Source organism: Podarcis erhardii, assembly GCF_964252035.2.
Source record: "Podarcis erhardii genome assembly, chromosome: 1".
NCBI lineage: Eukaryota > Metazoa > Chordata > Lepidosauria > Squamata > Lacertidae > Podarcis > Podarcis erhardii.
Genome location: NC_138497.1, coordinates 137,479,605 through 137,493,481, shown reverse-complemented (window position 1 = coordinate 137,493,481; position 13,877 = coordinate 137,479,605). Strand labels below are relative to the sequence as shown.

The 13,877-nt window shown below is 43.3% G+C and overlaps 1 protein-coding gene across 6 annotated transcripts in view; it reads right to left on the bottom strand.

Moving 5' to 3' along the window:
* The window catches only part of IKZF2 (IKAROS family zinc finger 2), a 100,547-nt gene that overhangs the window by 44,417 nt on the left and 42,253 nt on the right, over nucleotides 1-13,877 (bottom strand). For 4 of the 6 annotated variants that reach the window (XM_081835770.1, XM_081835771.1, XM_081835769.1 and 1 more), the window contains exon 4: nucleotides 2,031-2,300. In XM_081835770.1, coding sequence (XP_081691896.1) covers nucleotides 2,031-2,300 — 270 coding nt within the window. The remainder of the gene's footprint in view (nucleotides 1-2,030; nucleotides 2,301-13,877) is intronic. The other 2 variants (XM_081835772.1, XM_081835774.1) reach the window with 1 other exon arrangement.

Below are 13,877 nucleotides of genomic sequence, written 5' to 3'. Positions count from 1 at the left end.
CATATCCCTCCTATTATCACCCCCAACCTTTTTCGTTTTTGTAATTGTTCTTCTTCCTGGCCTCCTGCTCCCCTTTGCTAATTATTTTTGAATCTGATATGTAGTCATGCCTCAGGCTATATCATGTAGATTTATGAACAGGTTTTTTTTCAGATGCTGAGTGCTGCCAGGTCATATCACAAGTTAGGTGCCAAGGCCCTCACGGCAGTGCATATGCCACCCCACCAACACTCAAGAGCATGGGAGCGGTTTTGTCTTCTAGCTACTCAGTTAGGGAGAGCCAGGCAGGAGCCCACTTTCCAAGACCCTCCTGCTTCTGTTTGGGTGCAGGACTTCGAACAATACGAAAGTTGTTGCTTCTTATTAAACAAGCAAACTATTTATTTTTAATGCATAAAAAAGGGAGGGGAGCCTCCCAAGGATGTCATAATCAGCTATTTCTATTCAACATATCTGAACCACTTCTGCCCTACCTTAGAAATCAGTTTTTCGAGGTTTGGATTTACCGTTAGACAAATGCTATTGTGAAAGTCATACTGGGAATATGTTGACTTTGGGGGGCAGACTGAACACCCACACTGTTTTATACTGCAGTGCCCGCAGAGCTCAAAACGAAGGTTGCAGTTCTGAGCGCATCTACCAGTATGTAAATTCCACCAACACTAATAGAACACACTTCCATGGAAGTATGTTTTGGATTAAACCCAGTTACAAACTCTTGCTCAGCAGACACAACTAAACACAACTAAAACCCAGCAACCTGGTTGCTTTTATCAATAGCAGCGTGCATTTAGAAGGGGGCTCTCTTGGGAGTTCAACTCTTGGGAGTTGGTGATTCAGGAGTGGCATTTGCTGTGGCAGCCCCTAAGCTGTGGAATTCTTTCCCCAAAGAAGCACATCTGGCACCTTCATCATACAGCTTTCATATATGCTGAAGACACACCTCTTTACCCTGGCCTTTGACACCAATGAGAGGTATTTCATGACCGACCTGATTCCTTAGGGCTCCCCACCTAATAGTCTCATTATTCATTGCATTTTCTCCTCGCTTACTGCAGCAAATGTCTTGAGGTGACTTACAATTACAAAAGCATACATAATACAAAATTTTAAATACATCAGAAATATAAAATAATACTATTGACTTAAAGTGCTCATCCTTCAATAAAACAAAAAGGACAGATCCTACCCTACCCTACTAAAAGATGAACAGCAATCCTGGCTAGGCTACCCTAAATAAGAGCCAAGTGCCTGGGTGAACAGGAATGTCTTCGCTGGCCCCTAGAAGCTGATATTGATGGTGCCGGGCATGTTTATGTGATCTAGGAAGCAGGCATGGTCCTGCTACTTCCCTGGAAGTCTGGGGAGGGGGTGAGCTTACAAAAGGGTTTAGCCAAACAAAATGGGAAAAACAGCAGAGGCAAGCAGGTGCTCTCTGGCCAATGTACAATTTTCGTTTTTCTAGGCTTTTCACAAATATGAATTGTTGAGTCCAACATAATTTCAAGCCATCCACTGGGTTCTCCAGTGTATTCAGACACCTCCAAACATGGAAGCTAATAGTTGGTATCATGGCTGATAGCTACTGAAAGACCTAGCCACCATAAAGGCCAGTCACTTTGCCATGTGAGAGATGTCCTGATTTTAGCAAAGACTCTTACTTACACTTTGGTGTGAGCTAAATGACTTGAGAAACAGGAGGTGAGGGCTTTGCAAAGCTACTGAAAAAAGAGAGGTCAACTTTTAAAGAGCTGGCTTAGGATGTCCCTTCATAGCGAAGGACACTTGGCAGGGGAATTTTTTTCTCTCAAATGCATTCATTACCGTGAAGTAGGTAAGTCTAGAAATCTGTGCTATTAACATTCTCCCCAATTAGTCAACAGACTGACATATTTTGAAAGGATTTTTGAATATATTCCTTACTGCACTTGATTATCATTGGTGAATCAAGAAATGCAAGAGAACAGATGTCAGGTAATATCAACATCAGATGCCAAAGGCAGTCATCACGTTTTCTTTCAGCTGCTTACCAGTGTGACTCCTTTTATGTACCATAAGCACATTGGGCCCAATGCAAACCATGCCACAGACGTCACATTTCAGTTTACCATTCGGAAGCCGGATTCCTCCCTCGCCTGACAGCTCCTGAATTTTTCTGTTCTCCACCATCTCGTGGTTCTCAGTAAGGGGCTCTTCCAAGCTGCTCCCTTCATTATGACCCCTGATCCCATCTTCCCGCCTCAGGGGCTTCCTGTCAGAATCCTCATCATCACTTTGCATTTCTAGCTTTATGGAATTTGCTGCGAATAAATAAATAGCACATTAAGAAAATTAACTTTTGTTTCATTAGTGACTGTAATAAAGAGCAACAATACTGCTGTGTAGTTTTAAATACTAATTTCAAAAAGGTTCACAGGACATCTTCCATTTCCTGCAACCTTTGTTTAACTTGAAAGTTTGCTGATCTGCTATAATGGCCCAACCAATCAGGAAACAGAAATACAAAGCAGCAAATGTGGAACACATTGTGTGCATAGTCATGTAAGCAAGTCAAGAACTGACACAGCAGGCCCCCAAGAAGCAGTTGTTGCTATATAATACTAATACTCATTGTTAGCTATTATTATCCTGAGATGAAGGGCAGAATGGAAATGTAATAAATACACAAATAAAAAAAGAATTTCAGCACCATCTGTGTACATATTGCTTTACAAAGAACAATGCTGATAAGTCTCTATCCCATAGCAGTAAAAGTTATGGTCAGCAAGATGTCATCAAGGCATGTCAAGGCTCTGAGCAATTCAGAATTACAAGACCCCTCTGCTCTAGTGTTTGAACTGGCCAACTAGACACAGGAGCTAGACAGGACCAGCAAGCACTCATTCTACCACTTCATTGGTATCTCCTGCCCCAGTGCTGTGCTGCCTGGGACAGTAATTGTGTGAAGGCTCCCCTTGACCACATAGGAAGCTGCCTTATATGGGGCCAGATCATTGGTCCAGCTAGCCCCAAAGTATCTACTCTGGCTAGCAGTGGCCAATGGATGACAGAGGCATGACTACAAGGTTTCAGACAGAAAAGCCATTCTGAACCTCTTTTAAGTGAACCTGCTGCATCCAAAGCACATGGCGGCCTCTCCCATAGGAAATATGTAGCATCACTCAAAGCTGAACTCTCTTCCAGTACTGGACTTGAACTATTAGAGAAGCTTCCCCAGCCCAACCCCAGCTGCCCCAATAAATAAAAACAAGATGCAGGTGTAGGAGAGGGGCTGCTTGACCCTTAAAGCCTTTTGCACTGAAAGTTAATTATTTATTTAACTAACTAAGCAAAGAATTGTGTGCCTAGTGAGAAGGCAGGCAAAGGCATATTTTTCTTGGGAACATACATTTGTATTTTGCTCCCAACGTTGTTCCCAAACTTTTTGTTATTTAAGAAATGAGGTTGGGGTGGGAGCATCTGACTCCTTAAATAACAAAAGGTTTGATTTCCAGAAGAGGAAGCCCTGCTGACAACAGAGCTGACACGAAAAGTGTGTTAGCAGCAGCATCTTGACTTCACCTGTGATATTAAGCGCTCCCTTCTGAACCCTGGCAAGAATCCAGTTGGATCCGCTTGTAAAAACCAGCAAAACAAAAGATTGCCAGCTAGCTTTGAAGTACAGCCTTTCACACACGCAGATTGTTTGAACGCAGTGCATTGTAAGACTCCCACACGCTTGAGGAATAAAAACTGCCAGGTCTCATGCTCCACTGCAAATCACCTTGGTCACTAAGCAAAGTTGTGCACACAGTTTTAAAAATGTCCATCCTCCCCTTTCTCAGTCCTTACCATTGTCAGGAACCTGCCATTAGAGCTTGTTGCTGTGTGAAGATTTCCTCTCCATCTGGGACTAAGAGAAGAATTGCAGGTCTCCAAGGAGGGAAATGCTGCTACAGCAGGGATCTCCTCAGCTCTTGACAAGTAGCCCTGCTACTTAGGGAATTCCCTCTGCCTTAGCATTACTTCATACACACATAGGCACACACACAGAGAAAGAGAGAGAGACGAGGGTCTTATTTATTTGAGGTACAGCTACTAAGCACTTTGGGGATCATCTGGTGGTAATGGGGGAGGTTTTAGCATCTTCTGAATCACTGGGAAGTCACTGTGCTCAACTGTGGCTGGATCAAGACCAGAATTATAGTCTTTACATTCAGGATACAATTCTATCAATGCTTACCTGGAAGTAAGCCCCATTGAACTCAATGGGATTTACTTCCTAAACATGTGAATTTTGTTGCACTCATTATTATCTGGTTGACCCTGTTTGGTTGAAGAAGAGGAAGAAGAAGAAGAAGAAGAAGAAGAAGAGGAGGAGGAGGAGGAGGAGGAGGTGGTGGTGGTAGTGGTGTGAGACTGTGACTAACCCAAGGCCACACAACGGCCTGGTTCACACCTACTGGGACTGAGTGAACATGCAGGCTCAAGGAGAGGCGCTGCCAGTGGTCCTTTCTGCTGCCGCTTTGCTTGAGCAAAGCCACAGTTTGTCTTAGAGTGTTGTCCAAACCCAGACTGCATACACACCATGCATTTAAAGCATATGACTTCCCCCAAAGCATCCTAGGAACTGTAGTTAAGGGTGCTGAGAATGGTAACTTTGTGAGAGGTAACCACAGTTCCCAGGATTATTTGGGGAAGCAAAGTGCTTTAAATGTATAGTGTGCATGCAGCCCCAGCCCCACGCTTGGTTTTAATGATGAGCGGTAACAAAGAACAAACCTTGGCTCAAGTCATAGTTCAGAGTTTGGCTTGGCTTGGCTTGGGGCAGCAGCAAGAATGAGCAGGGGATAAGTAAAGTGGCTGAAAGTTTCTCGCCAGGGGCCCAGACCTTTCTTATCTGGAAGTTCTGGAAGCTATGGCTGGCCTTTTCCCGCCTGGTCTGGGAGGGCCCTTACTGACTCAAAACTACAAAAGCTGAAACAAAATAAAAAAATTCATTCCAGTAGCACCTTAAAGACCAACTAAGTTAGTTCTTGGTATGAGCTTTCGTGTGCATGCACACTTCTTCAGATACACTGAAACAGAAGTCACCAGACCCTTCTATATAGTGAGAAGGTAGGGAGGGGTATTACTCAGAAGGGTGGTAGGATTGGGTGATTGGCAGATAGCTGTGATGAGCCTGTTGACGACTCTTAACGACTGCAATAGGTCTTGCAGGAAAAAGCAAGGGGTGAGAAGGTGAAAAATGGCTTTGTCATGTATAATGAGATAAGAATCCAATGTCTTTGTTCAGACCAGGTCTCTCCATGGTTTTAAGTTTGGTAATAATTATTTTATTAAGTCTGGTGACTTCTGTTTCAGTGTATCTGAAGAAGTGTGCATGCACACAAAAGCTCATACCAAGAACTAACTTAGTTGGTCTTTTAGGTGCTACTGGAAGGAATTTTTTTATTTTGTTTTGACTATGGCAGACCAACACGGCTACCTATCTGTAACTACAAAAGCTGAGGCTGCTGAACAGACTCTTGGGCTGGGCTGGGGATAGGGGGTTGCTGTTATTGATACTTTTTGTATTTTTATATCTTATGATTTAGGTGGAAATGTTTCAGTTTTGTTGTGCACTTTTTTGTGTTTTATTTATCATTTATGACATTTTTTGTTATTATGTGAATCTTGTCATGAGCAAGCTTTTAACTATGGAAAGGCTGCAGACAAAGAAAGTATGATGCTACATTTGTGCTGCCTCCCTCAACCCAATTTTGGGTTAGAGTGTTGTGTGAACAACCAGGGGAAACATTCATGATGCTAAACAGGGTAACCAAGGTCACGTTTTTAATTTTCATTCATCCCATAACAGAATTCAGGCACTTATTCAGAGAAGTGAGTGCTGCTCCTGAGTCTAATGTAAATGAAAAACAGAATTTACCAATAACATAAAAGTTCAGTCTAAAATTCAGGACAACTTGCTCTCACTGGCAGCACGTGGATGTTAAAAGCCACTACAAACATGACTGAACCTCATAACCATAAAACAGGCATAGGCGAACTCAGCCCTCCAGCTGTTTTGGGACTACAACTCCCATCATCCCTAGCTAACAGGAATGGTGGTCAGGGATGATGGGAGTTGTAGTCCCAAAACATCTGGAGGGCCGAGTTCGCCTATGCCTGGACATCCAGTCTGATCCCTTGCTAGAGGTAGAAAATCCAGGCTAGAGCATCCCTAACAGATAACAGTTGTCCAGCCTCTGCTTGTGGTACTTTGCAGAAACCCACAGTACAAATCTCATGAGGAGGAGCTCTCAAACTCTCTACCCCTAGGACATCTGAACATTACTGAGGCCCACCAGTCGCAAATGGGTGATGTAGGGCAGCCGCAGAGCCAGTCACAAAATGGTGGCAGCTGGCAGCAGAGTGTGACATAACTGGTCCTTCTATGCATTTCTTTTCCCTCTTATCACCTTCCTTTCTATTCCTTGCCTAGCTATCTATTTATTTTAACAATAAATATTAACCTTTCATCTTACTTTCTAATTTCCTCCAACACCACCCTTGCTTCCACTCCCCCCAAAACTTATCTGTCTCCTGGCCACCTCTACTCAGCATGCAAGGGATTTCTGGTGCTGGCTTTCTTCCAGCCAAAATGCTATGGCACGGCTAGTGGGTGGTGTGGGCAAGTGGAGGCTGCACTGGGCAGGCTGTGGCACTGAGGCCCACCTGACAGTGGCCCCTGCTTGGCAGCCATAGCATTTGGGTTGAGAAGCACTACCATCAAGCAAAACAGCAATTATCCAATACTATCCATTGTGCTTGGTCCATCAGTCAGGTGTAGAACTGCCAACGGACTGAGCATCCTATCCGTAGCCACTCTTGCCAGCCCATAAGTATCTAATTATCAGTTGCATCAAAAAAGAAAAACACTAAAAAGTTGTCTAAAATTACTAACACCTCATGAGAAGAGAAGACTCCCTGGAAAAGATCCTGATGTTGGGAAAGATTGAGGACACAAGGAGAAGGGGACGACAGAGGACAAGATGGTTGGACAGTGTTCTCGAAGCTACCAGCATGAGTTTGACCAAACTGCGGGAGGCAGTGGAAGACAGAAGTGCCTGGCGTGCTCTGGTCCATGGGGTCACAAAGAGTCGGACACGACTAAACGACTAAACAACAACAACAAAATTACTAACAGGGAAATGATAGGGTTAGTCTTTCCAATATTTGGTTCGTATTAAAGACCCCACTCTCAGACTCTTCTTGTGGTTTCCTCCATTTTCCTATTCAGTTATGTGCTTGCTGGCTCTTTAACAAATAACCTGTGATCTGGGGCCTGCAAAAGTGAGTAAACTCTGCCTTCTTTTGAATAAAATTAATGATAGCAGTGAGAAAATCTGACTGTGTCATCCTATGGAAAAAACAAGGAACTTAATCCAGAGACTGGGAATGGCAGCAATGGGGAGATGGGGCCATCATTTTCTGGCTAATGAAATCATTGATGGAGACAAGCAAAGAGCCATACTTCTCAGTGTATGTGGCAGGAAAACATATTCCCCTTTGAGAAGTTTATTGCAGCCACAATAGCCAGGGAATAAAAGTTTGGCAGAGGTGCAAAAGTTCTTGTCTTAAAACTGTTGTCCAAAGCCAAGTACAATTGTGGAATGCTTCAAATTCCATAGCAGAAAGAGAATAGGCCTGATTTCAATAAACTCACTGAACACTGTTCTTTTGGGAATGTTCTGGAGGACATATTAAGAGGCAGATTTGTTTGTGGAGCTGGTAGTATTAAAACCCAGAACCAATTACTGACAGATAGGGATCTGATTTGAGACAAAGCTGTAAAGGTGGTAACTGCTAAGGAGATTGCTGTGGGGGGAAATGACAGGATTTACACCTAAACCAGGGGTGGCCAACTCCCAAGAGACTGCGATCTACTCACAAAATTAAAAACTGGCAGTGATCTACCCCCCTTTTTGAGGTTCAGATCAAAGTTGTTGCATTTTTTCAGGGAGGAGGTAAAACGTTGAACTTTTTTTAGGGGAGCCACAGTTGTTCAACTTCTTTGGGGGAGCCAATGATCTACCAGTGATCTACCGCAGACGTCCAGTGATCTACTGGTAGATCACGATCTACCTGTTGGACATGCCTGACCTACCTCATACCCTCCAACATTTCTCCAATGAAAATAGGGATGTCACTCTAATTTATTATTACTTATATAGAATATAGGGGACGTGGGTGGCGCTGTGGGTAAAACCTCAGTGCCTAGGACTTGTCGATCGTATGGTCGGCGGTTCGAATCCCCGTGGCGGGGTGAGCTCCCGTCATTCGGTCCTAGCTCCTGCCCACCTAGCAGTTCGAAAGCACCCCTAAGTGCAAGTAGATAAATAGGGACCGCTTTATAGCGGGAAGGTAAACGGCGTTTCCGTGTGCTGTGCTGGTGCTGGCTCGCCAGAGCAGCTTCGTCACGCTGGCCATGTGACCCAGAAGTGTCTTCGGACAGCGCCGGCTCACGGCCTCTAGAGCGAGATGAGCACGCAACCCTAGAGTCGGACACGACTGGCCCGTAGGGGCAGGGGTTTACCTTTTTATATAGAATATAGAATCTATAGAATATAGAAACCCAAACGGAACTCATAGATAAATGCAAAGGCCACAACAGACATTTAGAGACCTAAGATGTATTTCATTATTGCTGTACTCCCATCATCCCTGACCACTGGCCATTCTAGTTGGGCTAATGGGAACTATAGTAACATTAGAGAGCCACACAGGTTCCCCTTCCCAAGGCACAGCAGAATGGCTGAGCACTCTGAACCTAGTTAATTGGAACCATGCAAAAACACTTGCAGTCAGAAGGTCCTCAAAATAAACAAGGAGTGGCATTATCTAGTGAGAGAATGAAATTAAGTCATATGAATACTGCAGTGGCGTAGCGTGGGTTGTCAGCACCCGGGGCAAGGCAAGTAATTTGCGCCCCCTAACCCGTGGATTTGCGCCCCCTAACCCATGGATTTGCGCCCCCTAACCCTAACCCCCAGATGTTGCGCCCGGTGCAGCCGGGCCCCCCCTGCACCCCCCACGCTACGCCACTGGAATACTGTAGTCTAAAGTTGGACTCTTTTGTTCTAACCCAATTTAGTGAGAACTTAAAATATAATCCTGTGTTTTCTCATTGCTACATTCTTCCCTATTAATTCACAACCTAAACTGTCTTTCCAGTAAGCAGCAGATCATCTTTTTCCCTTCTCAGTTCCATGTTTGTTCTTCAGTGAACGGACTATGATATGGAGCTTAGAAAAAGTGTGTAAACTCCACCTCTTTCAAAGCAAGGAATTTAACAGTTAGACTTCTCCTGCCAAGCTCCAAATGATGCTCATCCCTGCCCCCAGAGCCAACAAACTAATCTCTATTCCAAATCCCAGTCTGAATGCAGATTGGAACAGGTCTAGTATTTAAATTTCATCCACAAACCCTCTAAGCTACTTCAGCACGCCCAATGCAATCACACTTCCTAAGCATGATATATTTGAAATCGGGCTGCAGTTGTTGAAATCAAACAGATTAGATGAAGTCTTTTTTTAAAAAATCAAGCATACATAGCCAACTCTTCAAGACCACTGACGTTTCTTTCTGTTGTGAAATGTTACATACAATCAGTAGGAAAAGCGTGGTTGCTTCCTGAAGACATGGACAGATTACAATGCATCTATACTTCCACTAAACAAATATTGAAGAAACCTTGAGGTTCTTCCCTCAGGGACTATTAATACCATTACAAGTTGGCCAGGGTGGATGTAGTAGTGGGAAACAGGGACAACACTCCAAATCAGGCATCCTCAACCTTTTGCCCTCCAGATGTTTTGGACTACGGTGCCCATCATCCCTGACCACTGGTCCTGTTAGCTAGGGATCATGGCCAAAACATCTGGAGGGCAAAAGGTTGGGGATGCCTGCTCCAAATCAATGTAGTGGCAGCTCATTTTCTTTTTAATTTAGAATAAAATCACACCACAACCTCTGGATTAGTCAATTAAAAGGTAAAATGTTTGTTCAATGAAACTGTTTTTTAATCCACTGACAACCTTAGCATACCGTATTTTTCCCTCTATAAGACGCACCCGACCATAAGGCGCACCTAGTTTTTAGAGGAGGAAAACAAGAAACAAGAAAGCAACACAAAGCCTCTTGAGCGAAGAGGGAGGAGCGCTCCAGCTGCGCTCAAGAGGCTTTGCGTGGCTATCCCTGAAGCCAGAAGAGCAAGAGGGATCGCTGCGCACCAATCTCTCTTGCTCTTCTGGCTTCAGCAACAGCTGCGCAGCCCGCATTCGCTCCATAAGAGGCGCACACATTTCCCCTTACTTTTTAGGAGGAAAAAAGTGCATCTTATGGAGCAAAAAATATGGTAAATACAGTGGTACCTCATGTTACATACTTAATACATTCCGGAGGTCCATTTGTAACCGGAAACCACTCGTAACAGAAGGCGCGCTTTTGCTAATGGCGCCTCCTGCTGCTGCCGCGCCGCCAGAGCAAAACTTCCACTCGCATCCTGGGGCAAAGTTCGCAACAAGGGGCATCTACTTCCGGGTTAGTGGAGCTTGTAACCCAAAGCATTCGTAAGGGGTACAGTACATAACATGAGATACCACTGTATAAAAAGTTAACACAATAATAAGCAAAACTAGCTGGAAAGTGCCTGGGTTTTTCTTCACAACAGTTGTTGCAGCTGCAGTCACAGAAAGTGCTCTGCTGTTGTTATTTGTGGTGTTCCACCAACATATCCATCATGGTGATGATATATCTGGCCTCCTGCATAGCACTGAATCTGATAGGCTAGGATAGTCAATGTGGTGCCCCCCAGAAGTTCTTGGACTCCAACATGGCCAATGGTCATAGTCAAGCACCATCTGAACAACGCCATGTTGGATAGTCCTGATATAGGACTACACTTAAGCTTCCCAAACCGTATGGGAATCTTGTCAATTTTTGACACTGATCTACTGGAGGTAGATAAAGGTCCCCACCCCAAGATTTCACTTTAAAATAGAATTCCATTGTGTGCTGCCAGCACAACTAATCCTGCAAAAGTGTTCCTGAGGTGAATGTGTACCTACGGTAACACAGCCAGGGTAAATCAAAAAGGGTACTCAAAAGCCACAGTTTTCAAATCTGAGTCAGATCATTAAGATCATGCAGTTGAGTTTGGGGGGACACAAACACCTAATTCAGTACACACATATTTCTTTCCAGCGAAGGAGATCCACACGCATAAACACCCTTTCCCACCCAGTCACGTGTATCACCTGACTAAACAGATGTGGGCAGATTTGATGCCCATCTAAGCCTTCTTCAGGGTGCACATCCAAATTACACTGCCCGCTATGCACACTGCCCTGTTTTCACCTGGATTGATAAAAGCATATTTAAATGCACATTTCCATTCTTGTGCAGCTAATTGTCTTGCCAAACATGTAAATAGAGTTGGATTGGGGCAATCAATTATGTGATCCAGCAGATTTTCCATGGCCCTTTTGCCTTTCTGTCTCTGTCTTTTGGGAACTTAAATGTGACATTTACCATTTCTTTGTCAGCCTGTCCCCAGACTGGGGTTTAGCAGCAGGCCAAAAGTCAACCCACTTGCTCTTTATACTGTCACAATAACCCCCAGACAGGATCAAGCCATTTTGAACTTTGATTACTGTAAGAGGCACAAAAAGTGTTCCAAGAGGGAGAGTGTGAAGGGAAGCAGATACAGGGATCAGCAGCAGAATACGGAAACATAGAGTAGCAACATTTCGAGAGCAGTTGTTGCAATAAGAGTTGCACAACATTAAGTGGGTTGTTACACATTTCACACTCATCTGGTATCATCTTACAAAATCTTCAGATGAAAACCTTACAGTTTTCTGTTTTCTCCTGCTTTTGAGCCAAGACCACTTCAGATGGCTGGACTAGGCCTTACATGCACCAGCTATCACACATTGAAAATATGGAAATAAATTGTCATTTTATTTTATTTATTTATGCCTGTAACTTTCAGGCTTCCTTGCTATGGCAGTTTTCTGTCTGTAGTAACAGATGGCAATGCAAAAAATATAAAATAGTTCAGAATGCAAACTTTTCTTCAGTTCCATGTGTGTCATAGTCCTTAGCATAAATAAAATGGCATTGTGGTATCTCATTAAATCTATACATCTGTGTAGCAACTTGCAATTTCTCGATATTTTCTGACATAATGTTCAAACCAACAGCTTTTGCTCACATGTTTCTTTTCTCACAATGGCATCTTTAAGCCACAAGAAAGGCAAACAAAAGCAAAGCCATACCGTAAATATTTCTGAATTGCTCATACAGAGTATTTGTCATTCATCTTCTCGGCTTTTCTTTAAAGATAATATGCCTAGCTGCAATTATGTCCTCACTAATCCAAATGTTTAGCTGAAGAAATCTTTACTTAAAAACAACAACACCAAACCAACCAACACACGCACAAACACACTTATGTACATAACATCCAGAACAAAATTCTAAAGCTGTTCTGCCTTATTGGCAGCCCTTAAAATAATTCAGAGTTTCCACATTTCAGACAAATCAACTGCTTTTGGAATATTTTTTGTGGAAATGTAGCATACAAATAAGGGGATGTGAGGACTTTCAATATTATCTCCACAATTAAAAAAAGTAAAGCAACTCAGAGTACAACCCAACCCAAACTTTTATATTCAATGGAAGAGATAAATTCAGTCAGGGTTGTGGCCTGGTCCTTAAAGCACTCAGGCACAGGCCTACAAAACAAATTACAAACTTGCAGCAGGAGAATAAAAGAGCCCTCGTCTCCCTCCAGCACATGGAATGAGTTGAAAATTTCTTTGGATCGTGGCCACGGCAAGCCATTTCATGACTCTTGCACAACATGAAAATCAACCCAAAGTGACTCAGCCATATGACCTACTAACCCCCCAAGATATCTTGTTATCACCAGAAAGTACAGGATGGGTGCTCCAGGGCCAACAATTAGTACAAGAAATTCCAAATATGGGATCATATGAGAGATAAGATTTGTCTTACTTCCTGCTGAATGAAAGTCTATTCTACACCATTTGCTTTACTGAACTGGAACCTTTCCATAAATGTGTGTCATATGGGATATAATCTGCTGTCACTGAGAACAGGGCCATTAGAGTAGGAAAACCCCAAATGGAAATAGCCTTGAAAAGGCAAAGTTCCACAAAGAGCAGTTTATAAAAGAAGTGATTCTTATGCATTTCATCTCCCTTTTTGCTTAATTTTCAGATTAACACAGCAAACTGCCTGCCTTCTAGCACTTCCTTCAGTCTTCAGGGACGTTGGTTTGTTTGCATTTTGTACCTCATACCCAAGACTCAACAGCGACAACAGTTTAGAAACTAAGTAAATACTCCTCCAAAACACCAGAATAAAAAAGCTCCGTGAAATGAGAGTGTGCAAGAGAAGCGTGGTTCGTTAGCAGAGCAAGAGATGAGCCAGAGATGAGGCAGTCTAGACAACCGTTGCAGGTTGCCGCCAGTCCTTGGCAAAATGTCCATGACTCACTGAGGCTTGATCAGCCCCAAAGAGTTAACATAGGGCTTGTGGACTACTCATTTTAAAGCTCTGGTGATCAACTATCCTATAAAAGCCTGGGCTGGCATGTAACTGTTTTACTCAGAGTACACCCACTAAAATTAATGAACCTGAGCACATTAGAGCCATTAATTTCAGCAGGTCTGCTCTGAGGAAAACTTACTTGAATACCACTTCTCAACTGTGGGTGCTGTTACCCTTACAATGTATGAGATTTAAAATAAGGTCTTGAATGCTATGTGAACACAACTGGTCAACATATTTCTCTGCTATTTTTTATATTCTATTTTACAGGCCAC